At 44.4% G+C, this 24,601-nt stretch overlaps 1 protein-coding gene across 1 annotated transcript in view; it reads right to left on the bottom strand.

Moving 5' to 3' along the window:
• The window catches only part of SLC6A4 (solute carrier family 6 member 4), a 328,754-nt gene extending 304,384 nt beyond the window's left edge, over positions 1-24,370 (bottom strand). Inside the window, exon 1 of the mRNA XM_069226260.1 lies at positions 24,204-24,370. Within this exon, the coding sequence (XP_069082361.1) occupies positions 24,204-24,262 (59 nt within the window). The 5' untranslated portion in view covers positions 24,263-24,370. The remainder of the gene's footprint in view (positions 1-24,203) is intronic.
• Between the last annotated feature and the right edge of the window lie 231 nt (positions 24,371-24,601).

Raw genomic sequence — 24,601 nt, 5'->3', positions numbered from 1 at the left:
TGGTATCTATTCAAACGGTGGGGAACATGCAGTTAGAAGTTTCTATCAGAAGAACAAGTTATTTGTCCTTGGTAATGCTCTTTCATTTAAAAAGATTTCCAATTAGAAACTGGCACACCTCCAGTAATATTCAAAAGGTAAGGAATCCGCAGTTGGAGCTTCAACCAGAAAAAGTGTTACAAAAGGTAAGTGACTTGTTCATCACAGCTTTTTGCTGTTCAGACAGAAGCGGGACTTTGAGACAAGCTGGCAGTAAAGTGCATGCTGGGGAAGGAAAGCAGCTCACTTCTTATTGAAACACTGTATGTTACCTGCAGTTTCTGTACTTTTGACCAGATAGGCACCTGTTGCATAATTTTTCTCTTTCACCAAAGCAAAAAGGTTACAGGTAATCTTGGATAATGTGGCACATTGTTTTCATGTAATTGCTGCAGTGTGGTCCTACTGCTGCATAAAAGGAGCTTTTTACACAGGTAAAATGTAGTACAATCTAGCATGTCTTACTATTTATTAAGGTATAATCAAACTATAAACATTGAGGTGCCTACCTCCAACTATAGATTGATTCTGATATATTCATAGAAAAATGGTCTGGGTCCCTGCACTTGGTCTATTATATTCTATGTTTAAAACTTCATTGAGGAGGTCTACGAAGCAGAACTAGGATTACAAGCAAGTGGCATATCCTTTTGTACACTACCATGCAAGGGTTATGTTATACTGTACAATAACACTTCAAAACCACAGCAGCAATTGACCAATCATGTTGCCAATGTTAGATATTTTCACAAAATATAAATACCTTCCCACACAAAAAAACAATTACTATTTCAATTCAGTGAGACTTCTACTACTTTGTCACAAAGTCAAAGTCTTAGGCGCTTAATGAGAGCGTATGAGTTTGATGCATGACAGAACTTCACTTTTGCAGGTCCTTGTCACTGACACTTATTGGTCACCACCGGGACTCTTGAGTCAAATTTCCTGGCTGCCAGTCCTGTGCCTATGTTTAGTGTGGCCCAGGCATGAATGCTACAATACTGTGGTGATGGGGCTTCACACAGCCATGACTCATTGTTTGGCATCTGCCTTTTCCTTACTAGCACCCTACAAAAACCACCTTTACAAATGTCCAGCATCTCTTCTTCCTTCCCCTTATGACATTTTTTTTTTTCAGACTCTTCAACAATACCCTCAGATTCCTTCCTCTCATTAACTCAAAGGGCACTTTGCCAGTGACACTGTTGGGATTGGTGCAATACGCATGCACAAACTTGTTACTAGTAGTGCTCCATTTCCTTCCTGATGAGCACCCGACTGTAAACCCTTGTTTAAAGTATGGTTCCACCTCTCAACTATTCCACTGCTTTGGGGATAATATGCAGAAGGACAGTTGTGGTCAACATCACACATCTTAAGAAAATCCTGCATTGCCAGAGAGACAAATTGCACCCCATTGTCCGCCACGATGATCTATGGAAGCTCTTCCCTTTCCCGCAGTTCCTTTAAGAATTTGATGATATCTGTAGTGGTAACTTGATTGGTAAATTTGACTTCCAAACTGGGAAAATAATCAGTTGTTACCATGGAATATTTTGGACCTGTACCTAATCCATAGTTAGGCCCAACATTATTCAACCTAACTTTCTTCCATGGGCTGTCCATTTTATTGGATTCCACAGGAGGGTATACTACAGTTCTCTGTACTCTGCAACTTTTCCCTTCATGCACACGCTATGCAGTCTTGTATATATCTCTCCACACCACAGTCAAGACCCAGACACCAGTATTCAACCCTAACCTTCTGCTTAGTTTCACTCATAGCAGAGCTTCCAACATGCGTCAGTTCCAATTTGTGACATTATACACTTTCAGGTAGAACCATTACCAGCACACCATTTACTGTAGACAGTTCTTTGCTGATATGATGGAGCAACTTACTAAAACCTGGAGCTTTACCTTTCCTAAGCCAACCATTAGACATGTATTTCTTGACTTCCTTGAAAACCTTGCCCTCGCTGACTTCCAGAACCCATGCTTCATCAGAAATACTTCCTCCTGTGATCTTGTTAACATTTGCCTCATTCCATTCTTCATCCTTCGCCTCATTCTCTTCACCATCATTAACTGGCAAGCACAACAATCAGCCAATACTTTTTTGTTTCTTTGCACATACTTTATTTTATAACAAACTTCCATCATCCTCAGCACCCACCTCAATATTCTGGTTGATGCTTGTCCAGTACCGTTGGATGTGAAAACATCTAGAAGAGGGCCATGGTCAGTGTGAATTATAAATTCAGTTCCCCAGACACACTTTCTAAAATGGTTTAAACCCCACCAACAAGCTAACACTTCTATTTCCATGGTGAAATAGGAGGTCTCTGCATCTCTAAAAAATCTGCAAGCATAGACTATGGTGAGTTATTTTCCATCCCTGCATTGCCTGAATACAGCGCCCAAGCTCACACTACTTGCATCTGTGTTAATTATGGTTTTGTCCCTGGTGTCAAGTGGTTTCAATGCAGGAGCTGTGGCTATTTTGTTTTTCAACAATGCAAATTAATTGTGGCAACCCACACTCCAATCAAATGTGGCATTTTTCAACATTAATTTAGGCATGCACTTGGTTTTATATGCGTACATGCTAATAAACTGAGAGTAAAACTCTGTCAACCCCAGGAATGAATGCTAATGATCCTTGCATTTTGGAGTTAGAGCATCTTTAATGGCCTTTATCAGTTTCTGCATAGGTAACACACCAGTCTCATCTAACCAATGCCCCAGGTAGCCTATTCTGTTCACACCAATCCTACACTTGTCCATTTTGGTAGTCAATCCATTTAATCCCAAAATATCCAGAGCCATTTTCAGCACCCTATCATGAGCTTACTTGTTTTCACCCACCACCAAAATGCCCTCCTTGAAGTATGTTATATTTTTGATGCCCCAGAAGATCTGATGCTTTGCCCTTTGAAAAAACAGCAGATGCTAATGCCAATCCAAAAGGCATGCACCTAAACTTATGTGTAATGAAAGATGTGAGGAGTCTATAATCAGGACGCAAGGAAATCTGGTAGTACACAGATGACATATCTAATATGGTGAACACCTTTGTGCCTTTGACAGTTGCCAACATGTCATTTATATTGGGAAGCGGATGTCTGTCCACCCAAATTGCCTTGTTTACATGCCTGAGGTCACCACATAATAGCAAGTCCCATTGGACCTTCTTAGCTAAAGCCACTGGAGCCAGCCATTCACACGCCTCGATGTACTTGATGACCTTATCACTACACATCTTTTGTACCTTCTTCCGTAAAGGTTTCCTCATTGCCAAAGGCACACAAGGAGGTTTATGTGCCTTAGGTGTTGCCCCTTCCTTCAATACTATTTTATATGTAAATCCCTTAAGTAAGTCTAACTCATCTGTAAAAACTTTAGGAAAGTTATCTTCCCCAGAATTGTACCTCAACATGTTTATTTTAGACTCTGCCTCCAACACCTGGTCGGGGGGATTTGGGTCTAGACTGATAAATAGGCATCTCTGTTGAGGCCCCCCTATTAGACAAGATCCATCTTTTAATGTGTATATCTTTGCAACCACCCCAGAAACCCTTGAAATTATAATGTACCCTCAAAGCATCCCAATAAACCATTTGGCTTGTTAACATTAGCCACTGACTTTGTCAGTAGGTTTCAACTTACAACTAGGAAGTTTGTAAAGGTGTTCTTCACCAATCAGTATGCAACAGGCTCCAGAATGTGCAGTGACGTTTATGCCCAGACCATCAGTTAAGGTAGCATAAATATGATTCTCCTGTCCTGTTGAATCCCCACCTCACTTATTTGCATCAAAAATTATTCTGTAACATCATCGTCTTGATCTTCACTAATGACCCCCACTGACATAATGGGTCTGGTCCACAAATTTCTACTCTTTCTCTTACACTTCCTTGTGAATTCCCCCTATTTCTTGCATTTTCTACAATATTGACCTATAGTAGGACAGTTAGTATCAGTGGCCAGATGTCGTTTCAAGCCACATTTATACCATGTCACCCCTTTGCCATTTATATAACAACCACCTCTCTGACCGTAATTTATTTTCCTTCTAAATGCTGGATTTAGTGGATGTTCTTTTGACAACTTGCCCCCTGCCAGTGCTGTTAGAGCCCATTTCCTTCAGTCCTTCATCAGTATTTTCCACTCTTTTTACAATATCAGTTGCCTTTTGCATAGTAAAACTCTCCGTGATCAACAATTTCTCATGCACTTTCCTGTTGCACACCTTCTGCACCAACTGATCTCATAACATGTTGTCCAAAAACGTTCTGTAATTGCACGTAGAAGAGAACATCCATAAGGCTTTCATGAAGTTATCTATGTTTCTCCACTCATTTGTCTCCTTATAGAAACTTAAATCTCTCCACAACTTGTTCTGCTTCCTTCCATAGTTCAAATCTAGTCTTTGTAAAGCCCTCTCACAGTCGTCATATTTCATTTCATCCTCGTCCAATTTCAAAAACCAGACAATGCATCAACATAGCTAATATATAAGAAGCTGTAAATATTTCTCCAGCAACATAGGCCTGGAATCCTTCTTCCCAGTCTTCTCATTTAATTGCAGGTTTCCCTGGCATGTTTAGGAAGGCTATGGGTGCATTGATACCTTGCATGGTTGTTGAGTAAGCATTACCACATGTTCTTTTTATTATTCACTTTGTTGTTTTTTTTTTCAAAGTACTGGTAGCATTGAAAGGGTTAATCATTTAATACACATTAATCTGTTATTATATAGAATGTGCTTTTTTCTTTTAGTTCCTTTTAAAAGGCACTAATGTTTTTATGCCATTTGGAGACAGTCCAGCACAACCAACATTAAGGTTTTTATTTATTCATTTTTCGGTTTCGCATGTACAGCGCTTGCACTGCGTTTTTTAAATCCTTTTTAAACAAAAATAAATCTTAAATGGAGCTGAGAGCCTGCCCTTTACTTACCTATAGTTATGATGAATTGGCTCCCACGTCAGTCTGCATTCCAGTCATCCTCTTGGTTGGTCAGCGGCTCCTCCTGGGCTTCGGCTGCTTACTAGTCTTGGAGTCGGGTCTTCTTGCGTGGAGGTTCGACCCCCCCCCCCTCCCCATGTGTTGATATTTTACTTTTTGGCGCGCCCCCCTTCTCTTTAACCCACTCAGCTTTTCAGCAAGACTTCCCCCTTCTCTTCATATTTTACTTTTTGCCACAATTCTTCTCCTTCTCTTTAACCCACTTGTATTTTCGTTCAGTGTTCCCTCCGTGTCCTTTTCTGGCCAAACCCCCCTTTGCTGTCTGTCATCATGCTGTCTCCTCCACAGTACCACCATGCAACGTAGTTTGCTGCCCTGTATTGATCAAAACCAGATGCCAAAACCAAGAAAACATTTCTGGAGACTGTAGAAGTTACTCATATTAAGCGGCACTCACAATGGGTGTGAATGTGACACGAGGACACTTAAAAAATGAAATTGTCACATACAGTAAACTGAAAACCTGACAGCTATGTTAATGTGGCCTTCTGCCCATCACAACGTCCACAAAACGCTAAAGCTCGTTACTGAAATAACAGCCCATTGAATGTTTTGCTTACAAATGAGTATCTATTATATCCGTTGATGTGATGACTATGTTCATTTAGCTTGATTGTTTTTGATACTTCCACACTTCTAACTGCTTTGGTAGTACCACGCCAAGATATCCGCTGCATTAGAGCACATCATTGCTAATAGCGAGTAATTTACATGCCTCACACACCTCTTTGTGGTGTTTTTTTGTCATCTTGTACTTCTTTAATGTTTAAGAAGAGTATGCTGCTGAAAGCAACATGGGCTCTTGTTGTTCCTGTCACGTTTCGCGTCCTTGGATTCCAAGATGGAGGTAGTTGTTTATAGTTACCGTGAAAAGTAGGCTGCCATTGCCTCTGATGCTATAGCCACGCCATGCTGTCCTACCATCTCCCCGGGGTTTATAAATTAAATATAAATTAAATAGGAGGGGGACCACGCAGACCCCCTTTATTGGCCCGGAGGGTCCCGTGGTCCACCATCGACCTGGGGCTATGAATGTGCAAAAAAGGGTAGGGGTCGTATTGGGCCAAAGCGACCACCCCCACTAAGGGCATGGCCATTAAACATGGGATTGGGGGGGGGGCGTTTACAGCCCCGGGGACCACCACCTCCCCAGAACTGGCCCTATGCATCTGAAAGAAGGGAGGCCTCGCAACCCCCCCCCCCCCCGGAGGCACTCATGGCCATGGGGACCTCCACCCACCAGGGCTGACCACCTATCTCCTGAGGTGCCCACCCTCATAAAATAGCAGTTTGCTCTTGCTTGACAGGAGCTTTAACAACTCCCACCAAGCGAGAGCAAACTGTAAGCCCTCTCCCAGCAGGCGGGAGCAGAAAACGTCAGCAGTTATAGTTATGGTTATCTCAAGTAACTATTACTAGTGCCCTGAGGTAACTATAACCCGCACCCTCACCATGCACTGCTATTTACCCAACATTACACATCACTCCTAACATCTTCTATGACACCATTGATAATATCAGTTCAACATTTGCAGTAAAATTATTGATGGAAAAAAGTGCATGGAGAGGTGGGAGTTATAGTTACTTGGGATAACCATAACTAAAACTGCTGAATTTCTATGGTTTTGTGTGAGTAAACTGTGTTAGATGAAAATGTCACATTAAAATATAGGCCCATATTTATACTTTTTAGCAATGCATTTGTGTAGTTTTTTGACGCAAAATCGGTGCAAACTTACAAAAAACAATTGTATTTTGGAAGTTTGCGCTGTTTTTGCATATAAGAATGACGCAAACGGAGCGTTAAAAAAGTATCAATATGGGCCATACTGTTTTAAACTAACAAAACCACACCACCAGCCATGCACAGTTTGTCATTTTAATTGTTGTAGTAATGTCATAGTTGTAATGAGTGATATAATTTGTGAGCAGTGCATGTGGTCATAAGCGATGCATGGAAAGGATGCGAGTTATAGTTACTTTAGAGCATAAGTTATAGTTAATAGTCAATTTAAGTGGTTTTGTTGTTTAAAACTATGTTTTAAGTGACATTGTAACCAAACTATAATGTCTCTTTCACCTGAGTTTTTTTAGTGAATTTCTAAATCTTTTTTAATGTAAAGTCAGATAAAATTACAGTTTATAACTGTAATATCACTTTAACTTTAGTTTTTTTAGTTACGTTCTATGTTTTTTTATGTGATATTTTATTACCATACGTAAAACCAACCCCCAGCCACACATGGCCTTTGTCCTTGGGCCATGTGCAGCATGCAGTTGGCTGCAGGGCAGCCATCACCGGGCCGCACACTACTTTCTGGCACGTGCTGATCCTGGCCACCCTCAGGCAGAGTTGCTGACTTTGTCAAAGTGCCACAACTCCAAATTTAAAGAAGTGCGGCTATTGGCTTTATCAGGGGATGAGCATATCAGCATGTATAAAGCAAATCTATCATCTTTCTCCTAAAATCACAGATATATTTAATCTAATGTATAATTCAGTGATTTTTAATAATAGTGATTATAATAAAAATACTTAATAAAGGTTGAATTAAAATAACAGGTCTGGGTCTTTCATTTATCATAGTTTTTATTATTGCATTTTTCAGGCTGACAAATGTCAAAAGAAGTATTCAGAAACATATTGCTTTTTTTAAATAAAACCATCATCTGAGTCTTAAAAGAAAGAATCAGAGAGATGTTGGTTTTATTAAGAAAAAAGCAATATGTTTCTGAATCTTTTTTATGACTTTTTCAGCCCTCAAAATGCAATCATAAAAACAACCACAAGTGGGCTTTGCAGTCCTGCTGATGTGCAAAGAGCTCCAACTAAGAGTGTTTTTAATAAATATATATATGATAAGTTCTCCTTGGGTCATGGAATTAATGACCCAGAAGACATACTGTTTTTTGTTTATGTTGCTCGCGGGCGGGGTGCTGCTGAGCTCACTACAGCCCCTACAACATAAAAAAAATGGCTTGGTGGTGCTCCTCCCTCCCTAGGGGCACCACCAGCTCATAAAAATATCAACAGAAAAGTCCTTGCAGGGCATTATGGGGCATTATGGGGCACTCCTTCAAGGAGAAGTGAATAATAAATGAGTGCCTCATGATGCTCATTTATTATTCATTTTGGTGTCTGGGACATTCTTTTTTTATAATTATTGAGTGATAGGGGTGTGCATCCCCACTCTCTGAGCCTTTTCAGGTCCCTTGGGCCCCCGGGGCCTTTCTTTTTTTCAGGGGAGGAGGGCGCATGCCTCCCCTCACAAAGCTGTTACCACATGGGGACCCCATATCCTGTTTTTTTATGAAGAGGAGGGGTTGTAGGACTCCCCTCCCTGAGCTTTTGGGACGTCATCCCTTGAAGCTCTTTTTTTTCAGGGACTCCCCTCCATGAGCCAATAGTGGCCCCCATCCCACCTGAGGCACCCACAGCAAACACTGTTGGGATTGTCAAGGAGAGCCTCAGGGCCGCTGCAGGCCCACTGGCTCCCTGCATGCACTCATGCCGGGTGCATCGGGAGCCAATAGCGGGAGCAACAGTTTTTCTTGCTCCCGTTGGATGGTGGCAGTCTGAGCTTCACTGCCTGCAAGAGCACGGGCAAGGAAACACAAGCCTTCTCCACTCAGCTGCAGCATTTTTAAAGTTCTGGACGGGTGGGAACTGATATACCTTTCCTGCCCATGCTCCTGCAGGCAAGAAAACTACTGTGCCTCCGGGGATGGGCTCCCTGGGACACAGTGAGTGAGCCATCCCTTGCTGATGGGGTCCCCTGGGGCCTTAATATGCTCGGGATGTTGGGGGGGGGCTCATACCTCCCACCACTTTATTTTACATATTGGCCTGGGTAGGGGGGCAGGGATATATCTACCCTTATACCTATTTTTTACCTTTTTTTCGGGATTCAGGACTTGGTCACAAGTCCTAAGATGGCTTGTTGATGTGGTGGCAGTCAATCAGATTTCATCTTGAGATCTGTCAGGTCTGTGGATCCTCTGCACCATAAAATATACAATCTATTTACTCCTTAATTGCACAGTAGGCTTTCTGTGCCATGATATGGCTTTATTCCAGATTTGGTGCAATTCTGTTCAGTAGTTTTTGCGGTATCGCTGTTCAATTTTCCTATGGAAAAATGACTTGGGAAAATGTGTTTTAAGACCTCCTCTTTTTCTTGGGTCCTCCTCATGACTGACCACCCCCAAAACTTTTCAGGAAGAAGCTGAAGTGGAAGAGACAGTTTTTTTGGGACTTTTTGTGAAGATTTATCAAATGGTGCCAAAGTTATAAGAAAATGCTTTTCCTCTGGAAATAGGGTCATAATGTACTACTGGTGACCAATATATTTATACTATATATATATATATATATATATACATACATATATATATATATATGTATAGGGAGAGAGAGAGCGAGAGAGAGAGAGAGACAGAATACCTAACAGTAATGGTGCAGTATGGCCCTCTATTGCCATCAAGAGTTTGGTGACATTTACGAAAAACCAGGCTGAATCGGACATTCGTGGTGACATCAGCACCACCGGTAACAGTTGCAGTAGTATGGTACTGCATCAAGAGCCCTTAAGCTCTCCTGATCTGTTTGGAACGGTAATTTGTGCAGCCAGAGGACGCTGGGGTAGGTAGCAGTCCTGTCCAGCAGGTTACAAATAGAAGATATGCCCCAGAGGCACAGTATGGGGTTGACATGTAGGTTACAGTGGGGATGCCAGGAAGAGGAAAAAGACTGTAGAGAGGAGATTTCGCTTGAAGCAGTGTGGCCAGTGGCTTATTGACTCTATTCTGCCATCACGTTCGTCAAGCCAGCTTGGTAGCATTCACATGCCTCCAATCTGGGGAATCCTTGCTGGTGAACACCGCTCGTAGCCACACCAGGAAATACTGGGCTCAGGTTCTGGGCTGCTTTAAGCAGGTTATCCATCCCATTTTCTTTGTTCAGCTTCCAGGTAAATCAGAGTCTGTTCTTCAGCCATGGAGTAAATTCTCAATTCTTTCAAGTTTGACAGACATTTCTACATTTTTAGGGATGTGTGTTCAACAATCCCCTATGGATACGCCAAAAAGCCATCTTGTATTCAGAAATAATGACAGTTGGGTTTGGGTTAGCTGACCTCTCAGTTTCAGAGTTGTCTACAAACTGTGTAGTTAATTAAACATCTAAAAGTTCCTCTCCTTGTAAATGTTATACAGTTTAGTAGCCACTGTTTTCACTCTGGTCTCCTTGTGGATGGCAGGCATCTCATAATGTCCACTTCATCTCCTGTATTGAAGCCACACAGCTCCATCCAGTCAGGGGCTCTTGCCCCTTTTCTATTAGCTCATGACACAGGATGTGTAGCAGTAGGCGTTCCCTTGTCTAAAATCCTTTGTTCAGGTATTGCCTCTCATTGGTTACCTGCAGGGAAGGGAGCACAAAGAAATCGTTCTGCTTCACTGTACGATATGTCATTTTCATCCAGGCACATACTCTTGTCTTTACAGTGGGTTCTGCAAGGGAGAGGAAAATGAGAGCAGCAAAGGAGACTGACAGGGAACTGCAGACAGCAGCAGTTAATATTACAGAACGTTCTGAAATACTCTACAATGTTAGGGCTACATACAAGGGTTAGTTGATTTTGGGATCTTCACCCTTCTCGCATACAAACACCACTCAGGCACATCCCTGAACTGGGGATACTCGTCATAAAGGCCTACATGGGTTTACAGAGGGAAAAGCAGTAGATAATATCTGAAAGAGACTTCTAGTTGCAGATTCCTTACCTGATAATTTCCCAAAGGCGTCAGACTGGATCTGGAGATTTTTCTTTAAGCAGCACCGTCAGGTAGCATCAGGGGACTCCGTGTTTGTCATTAGTGTTGTGGTCGCTGTGATGATGTCAAGGTCATATATAGGTGCTACCACGGTGTGCTGACTTCGGTTCTTTTCTTTCCGCGCCAGCCTACGTGCAAATCCGAGAGAAGAGCCACCCCAAGTAATTTTTTGACAAACTGTGACACTTTTGTCAAATACTTTTTGACGAGTTTTGGTCGAGGGATGTCCCAGAAGACCGGTTTTAAACCATGCGGCTCCTGTCACCGAATGATGTCAGTGATGGATTCGCATCACGTCTGCTTTTGGTGTCTGGAGCGTGACCACGACCCAAAGTTGGGCTCCAAGTGTCGGGTCATGAATCCGAAGGCTTTGAGGGAGCAATCACTAAATCCCATGGTGGCCAGGAGCGCAACTTTGTGTCGCTCTCGGTCGAGAGGAAGGTCACGAGACCGCTTGCCGAGTCATCACCAGGCCTCCTCGTCTCATTCCAAGTCCTCAAGACGATCGGGTCACAAGAAGAAGTCAAAGACGGCCAAAGTTCTTCGACTTTGCCCGATCGCTTAGACAACGCGATGCGAGAAGAGTGTTGACACTCTAGGCCTCCTTCTTCAGACCATGCGTCTGGATTGGCACTGTGCCTCCCCTACTTTGCGGGAGCCGGTTCCACCCTTGCCAAGTTGAACGAGTTCTATGAGGCCAAGCACCTCATCTTTGGGCAAAAAGACCCATCCCCAGTGCCTTTGAGCCCAGGAGAGTCGGTAAGGGCCCTCACAGGTTCCCCACTGGCGGCTTTGGCTTCAGCTCTGGTGGGCACCTCTGGATCCGCTCTTGGATCCGTACCAATGCCGGGCATGCCAACGCGGCCTTCCCTGGCGTCAGGACAGAGGTGGATGCTCCTGATGTCTGTTGAGTCTGCAATCGACATTGATCCTTTACTTATCCCCGACGACATGCAGCCAGACTGCCGTCGCTCAAAGCCAATTCCATTTTCCATGGGCTATACTGGGCCCAGGGTGGATCCTGACCCTACTTTCTATGGATATGGATATGGTGATAGAGTAGAGGGGTCGCTGGACCCTTTAGAATGCCAGCCTTATTCTGACATGGACTGGGTTCAGGATTTGGGTGACGCTAGCAGATTAGATACATCTCCTGACGCTGGCATGCTTTCTTCCCCTACCATGGCTACGGAGGAGGTAGCTTCATACTCTATTGGGATGAGAAGGGCTGCCAAGGTTTTGGACTTCGAACATCCTTCTGTGGAGGTCCTTCGGCCTGTGGCTTCTAGTTCGGAACCCCTCCTGCCCTTTAATGAAGCCCTTACAGATGTCCTACTGGGTTCCTGGTCCAAACCCAGCACAGGGGCTCCTGTGAATAGGACGGTTGCCTGCCGCCATTGGCCTGCGCCAGAATTCCTGACCCAACATCCTAGGCCTGAGAGCCTTGTGATCCAGGCTTTCTCTTCTTCCGGTGCATTCCCTTCTGCTCCCCCGGCTAGGGAATCAAAAAGACTGGATAACTTTGGGAAGAAAATGTTTTCTTCCACCAGTCTAGCTTTGCGGTCCATGAACACTGCATGCCTTTTGGGACGATACTCCCTTACTCTGTGGGACACGGTCACGCAGGTGCTGGCTCAAGTCTCAGAGGAGGCCCGGGTAGTTCTCTCCCAAGCTGTTACTGATGGGAGAGAGGCAGCAAAGCTCATGATTCCTTGTGGACTGGGTACGACCGACTCTTCTAGGTAGACCAGTTGCATCAACAGTGTCCTTGAGGTGCCATGACTGGTTGAGGACAACTGGCTTTTCAGGGGATGTCCAGCAATCTCTAACGGACATGTCTTTTGATGGCACCCGTCTCTTCAGGGAAAAAGCGGACTCAACGCACGAACGCTTTAAGGATTCCCAGGCTATGGCTCGGTCCCTTGGCCTCGTAGCTGCTCTTCACCCCCACAGTTCTCTTTTTGTACCTTTCGTGGTTATGGAAGGGGCACCCAGTACGTTCATTTCTACCTGGCCACCGACCTGAGCATGATGGGCAGCCGTGGACGCAGGATCCCACGTGCTTGTAGATCAGAGAGCCAGCGGTCCACCCACTCCACCCACACCCCCTCCACCACCTCCAAGCCTTCCTAGTCTGTTGGAACATCCTGGACCAGTTGGCAGCAGGATCCACCATCACCTGCCTCACTGGGAATCCATCACCACAGACAGGTGGATGTTGCAATTTGTACGAAGGGACTACTCCCTCCCTCCCCTTTGAGACTTACCCTCCAGCCATGCCACCATTATACGATCATCTGTCAGAGGATAATTTGGCACTTCTCAGCGAGGGAGCCATAGAGAGGGTTTGTGTGCTAGAAGTAGGTTGTGGTTGTTATTTCTGCTACTTTCTGGTGCCCAAAAAGGATAAGGGTCTACGCCCTATCTTAGATCTCCGGTCCTTCAATCTGTTCCTCAAGAAGGAGGAGTTCAAGATGCTCACTCTAGCTCAGGTCCTGTCTGCCCTGGACCCTGGAGACTGGATAGTAGCTTTGGACTTGCAGGTCACTTATTTCCACATTTCCGTCATGCCGGTCCACAGACGTTATTTGCAATTCATGGTAGATCACGAGCACTTTCAGTTCACCGTGTTCCCCTTTGACCTTACCAGCAGCCCTCAGGTGTTGACAAAAGTAATGGAAGTGGTTGCAGTTCATCTGTGCTGGTTAAGGGTTTCATTCTTCCCCTACCTCAACGACTGGCTGTTGAAGGCAAACACACCCCAGGCTGTCGTCTCCCACCTCCAGACTACAGCGAACCTCCTGCATTTGCTCGGGTTCACTATAAACATGCCAAAGTCACACCTGACTCTCTCACAGACGCTCCCTTCCATCGAAGCTGTTCTGGACACAGTGCACTTTCTGGGATATCCTCCTGAAAAGCGAGTCCAGGATATTTGCGTTATGATTCTGATGTTTCAGACTCTATCCTGGATTTCGGGGAGAATGACTCTGAGGCTGTGGAGCCTCATGGCCTCCTGCATCTTGCTGGTCCAACATGCCAGATGGCATATGCGGGCTCTCCAGAGGGGCGTGAAGTTCCAGTGGACACAGCATCAGGGGAATGTCTCCGACATGGTCCAGATCTCGGAGGGCACAACTCTAGATCTGCAGTGGTGGCTGTCGATTCCAGATTGGGTCAGCGGCAGATCTCTCTCCCTTCCAGAACCAGATCTCACAGTAGTGACAGATGCGTCACTCCTGGGAGGGATGGGGGGCCACATGGGAGAGGCGGAGATCAGAGGCCTTTGGTCTCTGGCAGAGTCCGGGCTTCACATCAACCTTTTGGAGCTCAGGGTGATCCGACTTGTAGTGAAAGCATTCCTTCCCTCTCTCAAAGGGAAAGTGGTGCAGGTGTTCACTGACACCACCACCGTCATGTGGTACTGCAACAAGCAAGGGAGAGGGGGGTCGTGTACCATCTTTCAAGAGGCTCTTTACCTCTGGACGTGGCTTGAACACTAGGGCATTTTTTCTGGTGGCTCAACATCTGGCGTACTCTCTGAACACCAGAGCAGACAAACTCAGCCATCGATACATAGTCGATCACAAATGGAGGTGGTGCAAGGTCTCTTTCAGCAGTGGAGAGAGCCTTGGTTAGATCTATTCCCCTCCGCAGACAACGTGCAATGTCAACTCTTTTGCACGTTGGAGTTTCCAAAGCGGTGCTTGCTCAGTGGCGCTTTTCGTCATGAGTGGAGCTCAGTCCTCCTTTACGCCTTCCCACCAATACCACTTCTGCCCATAGTTCTGAAGAAGATTAGGTACAACTGGGCCCAAGTAATCCTGGTGGCTCCGGAATGGGCACGAAGAGTCTGGTATCTTGAGCTATTGGACATGGCTATCGATCCGCTGATCAGACTGCCCCTTCGGGAGGATCTTCTGTCATAGCAGCCGGGGACGGTCCTTCACCCGAACCTGTCCAGTCTCCGCCTCCTTGTGTGAGATTGAGTGGGGGCAGTTGACAGTTTTGGACCTTTCACCTGAAGTCTGTAATGTTATCTTGGCAGCCAGGCATCCTTCCACCAAAACGGTATACGCCTGTCGGAATAAATTTGTGGCATGGTGTATCAACAAATCTGTTGATCCCCTTTCTGCACCTCTCTTGCAGATTCTCCTCTTTATTCTCTCTCTTGCCAAACAGGGCTCTGCTCTGGGATCCCTTAAGTGTTGTTTATCTGCTATCTCTGCCTTTTTAATGCTGCCAAACCAACCTTCTATGTTCAAATCTCCCATTGTTGGGAGGTTTCTTAAAGAACTCATCAACATGTTCCCTCCCATCCCTTTCCTAAGGCCTCAGTGGGATTTGAACTTGGTCCTTATGTATCTCATTTGTGCTCCTTTCAAGCCGCTCCACAACTGTCCCCTGCAGCTCTTGACCCTTAAAACTGGCTTCTTGATTGCTATCACCTCTGCTCGCTGAGTGACTGAACTCCAGGCTCTCTTTTCAAAGCCACCATTTGTAGCTGTCCATCCTGACAAAGTTGTGCTTCGTACCAGGGTTTCTTTCCACCACAAAGCGGTGACACCTTTTCACGTAGGCCAATCAATCACCTTGCCTACTTTTTATGCACCTCCACATCCCTCTCATGAGAAGGAGAGACTTCACCGCCTGGATCCAAAAAGAGCATTGGCATTCTACCTCAACCGTACCAAAGATTTCCGGGTGGACGATCAACTCTGTGTGGGTGCGAAGAAAGGAAAGGCGGTGCAGAAAAGGACCATCTTGCGATGGGTAGTCCTCTGCATCAAGATGTGCTTTGCTCTGGCGAAAAAGCAACCCCCTGAGGGTTTCGATGCTCATTCCACCAGAGCAACTGCTGCTATCACAGCATTAACACTTGGAGTTCCAGTCCTGGATATCTGCCAGGCAGCGACGTGGGCATCCCTGCACATGTTCACTAAACATTACTTCCTGGATAGTCAGGTCTGCAAAGATGGCTACTTCAGCCGTTCGGTCCTGCCGGACTTTTTGGTGCGATCTTAGTTTGTAGCCCACCTCCAGGTATGGTATTGCTTGGGTATCTATTTTAAGGTGAAGAATCTGCAACTAGAAGTCTCTATCAGATGAACAAGTTACTTCCCTTTGGTAACGATATATGTGGTAAAGACATATTCTATTGCATATTCCTTACCGACCCCCTCATCCTCCCCACTCTGTGTACTGATTTCAAGGGACAGGAACTTCCCTTTAAGGACCCTAGTTTTGGCGCACCATTCTCAGTGTTCTTCATGGCTCCTTGCTACTGGTGTGGAAAGTCGTGAAGCAAAACTGACATCAGCGCACAGGGTGGTGCCTATATACCTCTGTGACATCATCTCTGCGACCACAATGCCAATGATGCACCAACGCCACCTGACAGCACACAGGGGTACTGCTTGAAGAAAAATCTTCAGATCCAATCTGATGCCTGGGGGATATTCTAAGGTAAGCGATCTGCAACTAAAATATGTCTCTACCAGATATATCATTCTGAAGATAAGTAACTTGTTCGTCACCACTGTAGTTCAGGTAAAAAAGCCTCTATACCATAATTATAGAGCAGTTTTGAGGTGACTTGTGAAATGAGTCACCTAAACAGGTAAAGGGTGATGGATAAAAGTGGCTGTAGCCCTGAACCCACTGGGAGGAAAATTGTTCCACCTCTCACAGTGGATGGTGTAAGGACTGTGGCTGTTGCTGCTATTATTGCCCGAGAGGCAAGTCCAACACTGATCAGAAGGTTACTACTTGCTCATATTGGTCAGTAACAACTGGCACAGTGGAAGTTGTCCTTAATGATATTTTCTCCTGTTGGAAAGGTAGCTGTGGGCATTGGGAAAGCAGAAAATGGCGGCATGAACTGCTGTGTGTCCTTTTCTGAAAATGCTGTTTTTTCAAAATAAAAGGTTAGAGCCGAGATAGCAATAACGGTACTATGTGAATGCAAATGTAAAGATGGAGGACTGTTGTCCCTTGGAAGCCTCTGTCTCTGCCTTCACATATGGTCAAAAAGACTTGCAGATGGAATTCTGCCTTATGGCTATTGATGTGTAAGAATTTCAGCTAATACTTGCAACTCGTTGTGTTGTGCCAGATTGATAAATATGTACAATACCACATTATAGGGGGTTCGGTCTCTGCTGAGTCCGAAATTTATCATGGGGGATAAATAACAGTAGTTACTGCACGTACCAGATTTATCCGAGACAATTTTAATGAGGGCCCTGCTCTGCAAAACAGCTTAGTTCTGTGTTGTATCCTAAGAATGTTGGGTTTTGAGAAAGCGGCGGCTCTAGTGTTCTGTTGCTGTGGGGGAACCTTATAATTCAAATAGCTGGAGGAATGGAAAAAAAGAAGCAGGAGTGATCAGAATTGGAGAGTTGATGGATAGGGTCTTAGTGAGAAACAGTTGTTTGTACATAACTTCATCTGGTGGTGTCATCATGTTTACATTCTGGTAGTTCACTAAGTGACAGAAACAGGAAGATAGTAAACATGTAGCAAGAAGCACCTTGTGTAATATTTTACTAGAGTAATTTACAAAAAGCTTAAACAATCTCCTAAATTGTCCTTTAGTGCACCTTGTAGTTGAAGATTGAAAAGCGGCTCTGGCTAAACAAGCAGGTGCAGCATGCTGTTATGGAATTAGCTACGAACTTGGTTGAGATCAACCATTGTTTTCACTCACTGGCCACTCTGCACAGGCACAAGGACATCACTTAGGGATGATTTAAACAGAGACACAATTTACGTGAAAGGCATGGCATATAATGTTTCTAAATGAGTCGGGGATTTACAGTGATACTTTGTAGCATAATGACACTGTATCTACTTTCAATCTGTGTAGGCTAGTGCAGTTGTCAGTGGTTACATATTAGTAGGTAGTGTATCTAGAAAAGAGGAGGCCATTTTGAACATCAAATGGTACCTTATTCCACTGTTTAAATCGTTCCATTTTGTGTTCAGTATCACATCCACTTATTTAGACATTATGGGCCTCATTACGAGTCTGGTGGTCACTTGACCGCCAGACTCGTGGATGGCGGTCCGAGCACCATATTAGGACTATTGTGGTCGGGCCTCCAACTCCGTCAGGATCGAAGACCCGGCCATCTGGTGGTTGCAGTGGTCCTAATCCACCAGGGCAGCACTGCAAGCAGCACTGTCCTGAGGATTAACAACCTTGGGCCAGATGCAGGAAAATTGCAAATTGCGAGTCCTTCCGACTCGCAAATTGCAAGTCGCAATTTGCAATGCAGAACAGTGTCTCAGACACCGTCTGCGACTCGCTATGGGGTCGCAATGACCCACCTCATTAATATTCATGAGGTGGGTCGCAAATTGCGGCCCCATAGCGAGTCTAGGCACTCACAAACATGGAGGCCTGCTGTAGTCAGCAGACCTCCATGTTCGTGACTGCTTGTAAATAAAGTAGTTTTTTTTTTTTAAGTGCAGCCCGTTTTTCTTAAAGGAAAACGAGCTGCACTTAAAAAAAAAAACGAAACCTTTAGTTTCGGTATTTTTTCAGGGCAGGCAGTGGTCCCTTGGACCACTACCTGCCCTGAAAAAATTGTTTTGGGTCCATTCACAAACTGGAAGGGGTCCCATGGGGACCTCTTCCAATTTGCGAGTGGGTTACCATACACTTGAGGTGGATGGTAACTGCGACACCATTTGCGACCGCATATGCGGTCGCAAATGGTATTGCATACCACTCCGAATCGCAAATAGGAAGGGAACACCCCTTCCTATTTGCGATTCTGAAATGCATATTGCGATTCGGTCCCGACTCGCAATATGCATTTCTGCATAGCAAAGAGGCATTTGCGCCTCGCAAACGGCGATTTTCGCAGTTTGCGACGTGCAAATCCTTTGCTACATCTGGCCCCTTGTTCTCTGCCAGCCATTTCATGGCGGTAGCACCGCCATAAAAAGGCTAGCAGAGACCTGGTGCAGGGGGCAGTTTGCCACAAGAAAAAAGCATTTCGGTTTCTACAAACCCTATTTTGCGATTCTGTAATCTATTTACCAAATCGCAAAATAGCTTTGCGAGTCGCAATTAGGAAGGAGCGTTCCCTTCCTAATTGCGAGCCGCAGTGCGATGTATGATTGTTTTGTGACCGTGAATGTGGTCACAAAACAATCACAATTAGCCCCAATTTCAAATTGGAGCTAACCCATTCACAAAGGGGAATGGGTCCCTATGGGACCCATTCCCCTTTGTGAATGGTAACGAAAATATTTTCTCAGTGCAGCCTTTAGTCAACCTGACCACTGCCTGCACTGAAAAAATGAACAGAAAACTTTTCATTTTTGTTTATGAAATGCATCCCGTTTTCCTTTAAGGAAAATGGGCTGCATTTTTTAAAAAACTGCTTTATTTAAAAGCAGTCAAAGACATGGGGGTCTGCTGAGCCCAGCAGGCCACCATCCCTGTGAGTGCAGCCATTCCCAATGGGGTCGCAAATTGCAACCTACCTCATGAATACTAATGAGATAGGTTATTTGCGACCCCATTGGAAATCGTAAACAGTGTGAAGTACACTGTTGTACTTATGGTCTTGCTACTCTCAGATGAGTCACAAATTGCGAGTTGCCAAACTCTGTGTCATACATCTGGCCCACAGAGTTGTTCTGTAGTTTGTGATGGAGATTGATAAATTAAAACTGGTCAGCACAAAGAATTTGCCTCACTGCACCAAAGATTCTATGTAAACACAGGGTCTGATTCACAAAGGTAAACGTACATGTTGGCATAAGTTTACTCTTTTTATTTATTCGGAAAACTGCAATTTAATAGTAGGTTTACAGCTGCAGAGTGTGGCAGTCAGGGTGAAGAAGTCTGCACATAAAAAGAGATAACAGGCCTATCTTTTAATGTGCGGAGTTCCCCGCCCCGACTGCAGGGACTACGTTGTCGTAAACGTGCTATCAAATTGCAGTTTTCTGAGTACGGAAAAGACTAAACATATACAAACCTGTAAGTTTGCTTCAGTGAATCAAGACCACAGCATATGCAAAGGTTAATAATGCTTCTTGCCCCCATGGTTACTACAGTAACCTTGGGGCTGCTGTTGTGACCCCTAAGTGATGTCCTTGTGGCAGTGCAGAGCTGATAGTGGCTGAAAATAATGATTGATTTTCACCATGCTCAGAACTGAGTCCCTGACATCATGCTGCACCATCTTGTTTGGTCAGCGCCGCCTCTCAACCTTCACCTATGAGGTGCACTAAAGGACAGTTTAGGAGAATGTTTCCTTTTGGTAAAGTCCTATAGTAAAATATTACACAATGTGATTACCACTGCACGGTTTCCTATCTTTCTTTTTTGCAGTAACTTAGGAGGTCTACTAGAACTAAGTTGCTTTGCCAGCAGGGCCCTCATTACGAATGGGGGATAATTCCAGGAAGTGCAGTAACTACTTTTATGAATACCACGGGATACATTTCTGACTCCGCAGAGGTGGATTTTATCAGGTCTTAAAATACTGGTACAAACACACGACCATTTGTAACAATATTTCCCAAGAATGTTTTATGTTCTTTGTGCCTGATTTTAAAGGGCACTCTGAATGAGCCCAATGAAGTCTGCTGAGAACAAACAACTGACAAACCTTGTCTACAAATTACTTACGCGCTGCATTGTAGTTTTAAATTCTCCTCATTTATTGTTCACATCAATTAACCAAATACATTGGTGGCAGAGGGTGAGTGTAGGCTTTCAGATTCAGAATGAAACAGAATGTGGGGATGGGAGGGACCCAGGAGTGCCACATGTAATCAGTTTTAGGGAGTCAACTGATCAAATAGGCTCTTTGGGTACCTTAAGGATATTGGGGGTCCTGGGCCAAACGTATTTTGGGGGGCATTGTTTGAAACAGCTTTGACTTTACTGCATATTTTCAGCCAATTAATTCCTGTTTTGGCCAGGTCACAGGCATCCATCTTAAGGATAACTGGGTCCCGGGCCACAGTTCCGGGGACCCTTAACGGGGAAATTCAGACTTAATAAGTGGTACAAATTTCACATCCCCAAGAAACAATTCCCTTAATTTATTCTCAGGTACGGAAGAAAGACTACAATTTCAAGAGACCATCAACTTACAAGACCTACAACCATAAATCATAAAACAGAAGGGACAGACTTGAACATCAGTGAACATAAAAAGAAACATGATACATAAGAATTTTTAAAAATATATATACGTCACTTTAGAAAGATGTGGGGTGCACTGCAGCCTTTCCAGGGACACTGTATTATTGTGTACAAATTTCAAAGACTTCAAGTGCTCTACAAAGAACTGAAGTTCATAAAGTTGAGGCCATCACCGACGACATAGACTACGACTTTAGAAAACTGGGCTTTGTTCATATAATTTAAATCATAAACATTCAAGCTTTTGCCAGCAAGGCCGTGTCTCAGTTTACATAGATTCTAACATTGACTCAGACTTCACACAGGAAAGCTTTCCCCAAAGTTACACAGGTAGAGTTTACAGGCTAAGGTATCAATTTATCTAAACCCTGGCCTCGGAGCTATCCCTTGGGTTACACAGATTGGACAAGCCCAAATCTCACACAGTAATCTGTTCCACATATATTTTACAGACTCAAACTTCAGACACCAGTCATATCACTTAGACATGACAGCAATACCATCAAATTACACATATCTTGCAGTATCTGGCCTGGTAAAGCACAGCTGATTTCAGGTTACATTGTCCTTACGGTAGCAAAATTATTACATGTCTTAATTTTAAGAGAGAGATAATCATGAGGCATAATTTCTGTCTCGCCGCCTTTCTTATTGGTATGGTCATGGCAAAATTTTGAACCCATGTGGCACTAGATAATATAGGTTTTCTTTGTGAAGAACAACCCCTAAAGAGGGCTTATTGTCCACACCAGCGGAGTAGTAGCGTTTAACAACTATGAAAACACCTGAGAGCCAATGAGGAAACCTCAACAGTTACTGGCCAACTCACAACAGGCCAGACATAAATTAACAAAATTGAACCAATAAATTAAAATTCTATACATGGGTCAGGCAAACCCAAGTCCAAGAACAAAATGCCAAAGAGAGCAATACCGCTGAAATATTAATGTGTCTGTGAGGTCCAGGCATCCCCTGGGACTAAATGGTCAAGTACAAGAAAAGAAGCAGATGCCAAAATGAAATGGGATCTAGTTCACAAACTAGTTTACCAGTAAGTCCCAGTCCCAGTATTAGACGGGAGTCTTTATCATGGCTGCAATTATGCACCAATAGCTTGTGATGGAGGAGCTGAAGTCTCTGCCCCAACCCACAATGAAACTTCATCCACTTCTTTTTGAGGTCTTGCCAAGAAACTGCTTCATAGGTATTGCCAGCCTTGTAGATACATCCATACACGTAATGGCTTTGGATCTCTTTATCCACTGGTCTATTATTGTGTCATTCATATGTTTCTTCTGTACTTCACAATATGCAGCAGAGGGCAGTGGCTCAGTCCACTTCAGCTGTTGGCTCTTTTGCTCTGCGAGGAAAACCATTTTTTACCGATCACTTGCAGATATGCGCCTAAAAAGATGGGCACTTCATATTTTTCTTGCTCATTGTTGAATGTTTTAACTAGATCATCAGGTTAAATTCAAAACCAATAGCCTAGTTTCATTGCTCTGTTTAGAATCATACATATCGTACATATACACCTGCCTGCTTGGAAATACTTGTATTGTTATATTAAAATGATATGCAATGGTAACCAATATTTTAAAATTTGCATTGGACATTTTCTTTTATTTTTTGTGGCATGTGCTTGCATTAAAAAAAAGCCATGGTGCAAGCTTAGTAATACAGACCAATTGGCTTTGGTTCTTTGGCTTTGGCTAGTGGTTCTTTATAATTGTGGAGCGCTGGGTGACACATGGGTTTACCACACCGCAGATCGGATATCAACTTAAAATTGAAATAAAGGTTACTAGCAAGACAGATATCACCAATATTGCCAAAATTAATACAGAAACACTTTACCCCAAAACCAATAGATACAGCAGCAGGATTTGGACAATGCCGCTATTCTGTTTTCATGCAAAGGTGTACACATACATTTTGTGGACCGACATGCTAGAAGCTGTATTCCAGGTGTGACTTGATGACAGGATGATACATATCTTGTGGCCATTTTAGTTGAATTTTATGTTCTCTTTAGGATGCTGCAGTTTCTCATTAACTTTTTTTTAAGTTATTTTCAATACGCCTACGATAATACGTTTATCTGATAGAAATACATGTTTATCAGATGCCATCTTAGTTTATGGCGTGTAGGAGAATATGTCTCTCAGCGTATATTTTCCTCTTGCCATCCTTAGTCCAGAGCCAGATCTCTCTGGGTATGTAAGTGTTTGGGTAGATTTGTTTTGAGCTCCATTTGTGCCCAGGAAACCTTTACCTAATGATGGTGTGCTCCAGCGAACTGTACAAATGCTGCGAATGTCAGTCAGTCAGTCAGTTTGTTTTGAAGGAGAAAAATACGGACAATAACTGTTTATCACAGCACCTCGAACATGGACCTTTCCCAGTGTATTACCAGGAGGCCCTTAGGAATGTGGGAGCCCTGGGAAATTACCCACATTGCCCATGCCTTAAAACGCCTCTGTATGAGACTGTCGGTATATTCATTAGGCTGTATCCTACCTGGCTGGATGGAATAGAAAACCAGTCAGCATCACAGTTCACAAAGGTGCACCGGGGGGAGTATTCCAGGGATACCCAGCTGACGCCTCCACATTACAGAGTTTAAAAGTGGGGTTAATGATTTCGTAAAGTTTGCATCCCGTCCGGAGCCATCCTGAGCTAAGACACGCTTGGGTGTTAATGAAAAGAACGCAGTTCTTGGGGCCCAGGATGCACTGGCATGGGTGGGTTCAAGTGAGAAATGGCTGCAGTGCTTCATTGTGCCAAGTTAGTAACATCACTAAAGTTGCCACCTCATTCCCACGTGGCAGCGCACCATGCTGACAGTCTTGATCTTTTTTGCTATAATTCATTGGCGCCAGGTGATTTACTCTCATCATTGGTTGAATGGAAGCAAACTCGCTCCCAGTACACATCGGTTTTCCAAATCAAAGCCCAGAACTGGAAACGTGGCGTCACCTCATATGCCCAATCTGTGCCACAGCTCTCCCCCACCAGATAACAAACAGGCGCAAAGGTCAGGTGTCCACCTCCAGACAAGTAGCCAATCACGCCGATGAAACGCAGCTCCCATGCACACGAACCACTCACCCGCACCTACCGGCTGCCCCACTGCTCCAGCAACCTCCGCAACCACCGTGCCACTCGAACCGACGCCATTGGACGACCCGCGGAGTGCTCTGGAAGAAAGCGGAGCCCTCCCGGATGTTTCCCAGGCTAACGCTTCTGCAACAAGCAGGGCAAGTGCAAAGTAACTGCGCCAGAGCGAAAACAAGGACATGTGCCTTGGCTCGCCTCTCAAGCGAAGAGACTCTGTCCATCTTGATAGGCAGGTTTACTCAACACAAGCCAGGAGATCTCGACACGTCACGGATGAGCGAGGCCATAAAAGCTAATCATTTGGAGGAGGCCCAGATACGGCTCTCGGTATCTTCGCTGCTCTTCTGATGTAATCGAAGGGATGCCCAGAGGTTCCGCGGGTAGGCGGAGGTACAGAGG

The sequence above is a fragment of the Pleurodeles waltl genome, chromosome 3_1, assembly GCF_031143425.1.
Source record: "Pleurodeles waltl isolate 20211129_DDA chromosome 3_1, aPleWal1.hap1.20221129, whole genome shotgun sequence".
NCBI classification, from domain to species: domain Eukaryota; kingdom Metazoa; phylum Chordata; class Amphibia; order Caudata; family Salamandridae; genus Pleurodeles; species Pleurodeles waltl.
Note: the sequence above shows the minus strand (reverse complement) of the source record. Positions and strands in the feature narration are given on the sequence as shown.